The sequence below is a fragment of the Myotis lucifugus genome, unplaced genomic scaffold (genome assembly GCF_000147115.1).
Source record: "Myotis lucifugus unplaced genomic scaffold, Myoluc2.0 scaffold_755, whole genome shotgun sequence".
Taxonomy (NCBI): domain Eukaryota; kingdom Metazoa; phylum Chordata; class Mammalia; order Chiroptera; family Vespertilionidae; genus Myotis; species Myotis lucifugus.
In genome coordinates, this window is record NW_005871803.1 from 70,307 (window position 1) to 76,070 (window position 5,764).

Below are 5,764 nucleotides of genomic sequence, written 5' to 3' on the forward strand. Positions count from 1 at the left end.
TGTACCGAGGGGTTGCCGGTTCGATTCCAGGTCAAGGCACATGCCCGGGTTGATGTTTTCTCTCTTTCCCTCTCCCTTCTGATGGTTCTGCCGCTGAAGAACCAGTTTAATCCTCCTTTATTTTATTTCATTTTTAAAAATTGATTTCAGAGAGGAAGGGAGAGAGAGATAGAAACATCAACCATGAGAGAGAATCATTGATCAGCTGCCTCCTGCACGCTCCCCACTGGGGATCGAGCTCACAACCCGGGCATGTGCCCTTGACCAGAATCCAACCCGGGATCCTTTAGTCCACAGGCTGACGCTCTATTCACTGAGCCAAACCGGCTAAGGCTAATCCTCCTTTATACGGCAGCCCTCAGAGTGTTCAAGGCACACTCAACACCCCTCCCTTCCTCCTCCCTCTTTCTCTCCTCCTCGCCCTTTCTCTCCTGCTCACTCTTTCTCTCCTGCTCACTCTTTCTCTCCTCCTCTGTAGACATTTATTGAGCTTCTATTGTGTGCAAGGCCCTGGGTAAACAATAGCAAGCAGCAGTGCGTACCCCTGGATCTCACAGTGCTTACAGTGCAGTGAGAGAGACACTGCAGACAGAACGATGTGGAGGAAACTGTGAGCTGTCTGGTAGGTAAGTGTCCTCATGAGGTCAGGGCAAGGTGGCAGGTAGAGCAAATCCAAGTGAGACCCAACCCAAGAGAGGCCGGAAAAGGTGGGGCACCCCACCAGGCGCCCCCCCTCCCCATCCCTTTCAGATTCAGTGTAGCCGTGGACTCCCCCAGGCGGCCCTCCCTGATCCTCCCCTGTGCTCTCAGATTGTAGGATCCAAGAGGGCAGGGCCCTTGGGGGATTTATTGGTGTTTCAGAGGCTAAAATTCAATATGTCTTATTAAGTGAATGAAACAATAACCTCTGTGGGCGCCACACTTCTTATCTGTGGAATGAAAATAATACTCTGTGACAACCGGATGCTGAGAGGACCTTGGGGGAGGATGCAAGAGCATTTCCTATCGCTGCGCTGGACATACAACAGATGATCCAGAAACATTCTCGCTTCCCTGCCCTTGCGTGTTGACGAATACACGCTCCTCTCTGTTTAAAAATGCTGTACATTTTTGGAGTCCTTTGGCCCCCAAGCAGGACTGGCTTCTAGTAGCCCAGGTCTCCGCCCAAATGCTACCTCCTCACAAAGACATTTTTTGAGAACCCCATCTAAGATAGCCCACCCACCCCAACACCCTCCACCCTGAGAGCTGTCTTATCACAGACTGAGCTTTATTCTTTCTTCCTTGATCATCTGTCTTTCCCTCCAGAAAGCCAATGCCATGAGGGCAGGGACCAAGGCTGACTCCATCTCTGGGGCCCATGTCCGGAGCCGGGCTTGGCACAGAGCCGCCACCCAGGAGTTCCCAGGGCCACGGCTGTGACGTCTCTAGGGCACAAATTCCAGAGTGTGTGTGTGTTTGGGCAGAGGGTGGTGAGGTAGCTCCCCCCCCCCCACTCATTGTGCATCTCAGGGAGGTGAAGACGTGGGAGACTCCTGTGCTCCCACCCGTGTTCCCTGAGGGAATTGGGAACAATGGTCTCTGCGGGGCCAGCACCTTTTTGCTTGGTGACCCCTGCCCAATCTCAGCAGGGTTACCCAGTGCTGAAAGGACTCCCTCTACCAGTTCAAGCCCCCCCCCACCCTGTTACCCCTCAGCCCTGCCCTGCGCCCTAGACCTGGGTGGCCCACAATCATGCTCCATTCTCAGAGCTGTTAGCACCCCCAGTTCTAGAGCTCCCAGCGCTGGCAGGGCCCCAGAATGTCTGCACAGGGAAGGATTTCAGGGTTCTGAGGTTTGTGAAGTATGCACTGCAGAGTGCCCTGGAGCTGCGCTGTGTGCACGTGTGTGTGTGTGCACATGTGTGTGAGCATACATGTGTGAGTGTGTCCAGTGAACTAAATACGGGGGCTCTGGGCCGCCCCTCATATTTGGAGCATAGAACCCCAACGTTTTTCTGCATTGGGAATGCTGCATTGGGAAGGTGGCTCAGCTCTTAACTGGAGGCTTGAGGTTTTGGAGTGGGAAGGGCAGGATGAGAGAGGAAGAGTGGGGCACTCATACCCCTGCCCCAACTACAGCAGTTACCAGTGGAGACTCCACATAAGTTACTATGTAAACAAAAGGAGCCATTCGTTTTTTAAAAGGTTTGAAAACCATGAAAACTAGACAAACCTCATTTTACTAGTACATATGGGGAAACTGAGGTTCAGGGGAGCAAACGGCTTCTCAAAGTCACAGAGAGGTCAGCAGCAGAGCTGGTACCAGCCCAGGCCACCTGGCTCACAGGCGGATGTTTTTGCCAAGCTGCGGCTGAAATGTCCCTCTCAGGAGGTGGCAGGTGGGGGCGGAGTGCCAGGATGGCCCCATCAGAGCAGCAGGTTAAGGTCACAGCCTCCCGCCCTGTTGCCCCGTGAAGTGCCGGAGAGAATGCTGCATTGGGAAGGTCGCTCAGCTCTTAACTGGAGGCTTGAGGTTTGGGAGTGGGAAGGGCAGGACGAGAGAGGAAGAGTGGGGCACTCATACCCCTGCCCCAACTACAGCAGCAAATGCCCTGCAGCCAGTCTGACCGCTTTTACATTCCTCCCTGGCCACCCTGGCAGTTCTCACCGGAAGCAGGGCTCCACAGGCTCTCCCCCCCTGCAGCCCCTGTCCCACCGGGAGCAGAGGGGGCTGGTGTCCAGGCATGGACAGGGCTGGGGGACTCTGAGGTGGTGACTTCTGGGGTAGAAAGGCTGTGAAGAAGGGGGTTGGTACTTCTGTCTCAGGGGTCCTGTGGACATCCCACCCCAGACAAAATGACACCGTAGGGGGCTCTGTGGCACTCTCTGTGCTTCTCAGAGTGTCCAGTGGGGCACCTGGGAAAATGCTCCTGAATGAATGGATGTCCCATCTCCTCCCAACCCCTCCATAGTCACACCCCTCCTCCCCACAGCCCTGTCCTTCAGGGACTGCAGGACCGAGTTATTCTTAGGAGCGTTCATTCATCAAAGCGTGACAAACAGTGTCCTGGGAGGAATGCCTGGGCACCAAGAGGAGCCAGAGAAGTGGGGTGGGGAGAATCCTGTGCCTCCGGGGAGCCCCAGCCTGAGGGGAAGACACAGTCCTGCCCCCAAAGCTCCCTGGGATGGAGGCTACTCCCCCCACCCCCCACTTCCCCAGCTCTCGGTGAGATCTCAGTCTGAAGGGAGAATTCCAGTATCTTGCCCTCAAGGAACCTCTGGTCTGAGGACAGAAGACAAGCTGTCGCCTTGCTGGAGAAGGCATGGTGCATACCCCAGGGACAGACGGAAACTCAAGATGACAAAGAAGGTACCAGGGGGGCATCCAGAAGCATGTGCAGCCGCCACTGCCCCTGAAGAGAGGCTCCCGGGAATACTCACCGCGGCATCGTTTACTGAGAACATGCAACCGTGCCAAAGGGTGGCAGTGGTGCAGTCCGAGGCCCCAGCCACGAGGAAAAGGGCACAAGCACAGGCCGAGCAGGCTGTCCTAAATCAGGGGTTTTAAACCCCAACGCCTTTGGGGACGAGCCTGGCCTCTGACCTTTCCAACAAGGAGGCAGCCGGAAAGCCTGCAACTGTCTGTAGTTCTCTCACATTCAATAGGAAACCGCACATTCACTGCAGGCCAAACCTCACTGAAGATTAAACGTGGCCAAGGCCACGAGTGTGCAACCCCCTGGACATGAGGAAGGAGTTTCTGAGAAAGGAGAGGGCTGAGCCTGGTTTGGATAAAGAAGCTGACAGCGAAGTTGCTCCCCCTGAGCCCCCGCCACTGTCTTCAGGGCCCCTAGGAGCTCCCTGTGAGCAACAGGCCACAGATGGTCGGCTGCCCAGGGCTTCAGGCCTCTGAGGGGGGGTATCACTTTCCCCTGCCAGGGGAAGGAGCCTTTGGGACAGTCATAAAACCACCTCGAAGTGTGCTGACCCGGAAGTTCTGGCTGGGTGGCCTTCCCTCGAGGCTGTGCTTTTCTGTGCCTCCTGTGCAAAATGGAGACACTGTTGCCCTGGTGCCCTCCCCACCCATCCCCCTGACAGTTAACTTTCCAATAGGCCTCAGTGTTCATGTCAACGAAATGGGTCCGTGCCCCCTTCCCACTCTCCCAGATCCTTCTAGCAGAATTCCCAACAACGGTAGGCTTATGGGAGGGGAGAGGGCGGCTGCCACACCTTTAGGCCCCGGGCCTGTCTCCCTGAATCGCGCATCTCCCCAATCACCTGCCCTAGTGGGGACCAGGGGGCAGTCCCGGAGGCCGGCAGGAGGCGGCGGCTGCGAGGGCTCCTGGGCCCGGGGACAGTTCCGGGACCAGGGAGGGGCGGCCTAATTGCCGCGCGTTGGCCTGGGATGAGAGTGGCGGTGGGTAATTAGAGCGCATTAGCCGTGCCCCTGCGATCCTGTAATTTCTCCCCGCGCTGTGCTCGGGGTGTGTGGCAGGAGGTGAAGCGAGAGAGCTCGGCTCTGAGTCAGACTCTGGAAGGCCGGGTGGGGACGGAGGGGGCGGCAGAGGCTGCGAGGAAGGGGTTCCTGTCGCAGGAGCCGCCAGCGCCTTCCCGTGGCGTGGAGCCACCTGTCCCGGGCCTCCCCGCCAAACCCCGACTTCCACGGGCGGAGGGGGCGTGGCCAGAAGGGGCGTGGCCCGTGCCTGCTCCCGCCTCCAGGGGGCGCTCCGGCGCCCAGCGGGTCTCCCCCGGCCTGGAGTCTGGTCCCCGGCCCCCAGCCGCGTGGCCTACTCCCTGGCGCGCAGGTGGACTGAGCGGTGCAGACATAACGCGCGGGGCAGAGCGCCCCTCCCCGATCCCGTCAGAGACCCGCAACAGACCGAGGCCAGCCCTAGGGAAAGAAGGCAGGGACATCAGGAGGGAGGGGACGCATGTCCTCACCGAGCCCTGAAATCAGTGCTGGAGGAGCAGGGAGGAGCCTGCAGGGGCTGAGGCTGGGGGTGGGGGTGGGGGTGGGGGTGGGGGTTTATTTATTAGCCAGATTAGCCAACATTAATGGGGGAGCGGTGGTGGCCGGCGGCGGCGGGGACATAGCTGGCATAGCTGGCATAGCGGCGGGGCCTCCCGCGGCGCGAGGCTCTGGCGGCTTCAAAGGGGCTTAAAGAGGCCCGTGGTGGCACTGCCACGGCCCCGCGGGGGGAGGGCGTGGGGCGGGCGGCGGGGCAGAAGGCGGCCATTGTGCGCGGAGGGATTAGGGATCTGGCCTGGAAGGAATTTTAAACTGCAGCGAGCTGGCGCCCCAGGACTCCCCTGCGGCCCACCACCGCTCTCCTGAGCACCAGCATGAACATGCTGAGATGTTTACCTGCGTTTCCGTGTCTGGGGTGTGTGTGTGTGTGTGTGTGTGTGTGTGTGTGTGTGTGTGTAAGAGGAGAGGGGGTCCTCTCTCCTGCCTCAGATTGGAGACCTCGAGGGTTGTCAGGTTTGTCATATAAAAATGCAGGGTGTCCAGTTAAATTTGCATTTCAAATAAACAATGAATAAAAGTTCAGTATAAGCATGTCCCATATGTTGCATGGGATATACTTATACTGAAAATCTTATTGGTTATTTATCTGAAATGCAAATGTAACTGGACGTCTTGTGTTTTTTGCCCCCTAACAGCCCTAGAATCACCGACATGTCTAATTCCTAGCCTGCAACACACTGAGGACTTCTGAAAAAACCCTATTGGGCTGTATTTTCCGCCCCTCAGAACGAAGTTTGGTGAAGCCCGGAGGCTG

At 57.6% G+C, this 5,764-nt stretch overlaps 1 protein-coding gene across 1 annotated transcript; it reads right to left on the reverse strand.

The window, feature by feature from the left end:
- Positions 1 to 4,264: 4,264 nt before the first annotated feature.
- Positions 4,265 to 5,218, reverse strand: CUNH6orf223 (chromosome unknown C6orf223 homolog). Its single transcript, XM_023746906.1, is given in 4 exon segments — positions 4,265 to 4,456; positions 4,459 to 4,593; positions 4,595 to 4,768; positions 5,033 to 5,218. Coding segments are annotated over 4 exon segments (687 nt in total).
- Between the last annotated feature and the right edge of the window lie 546 nt (positions 5,219 to 5,764).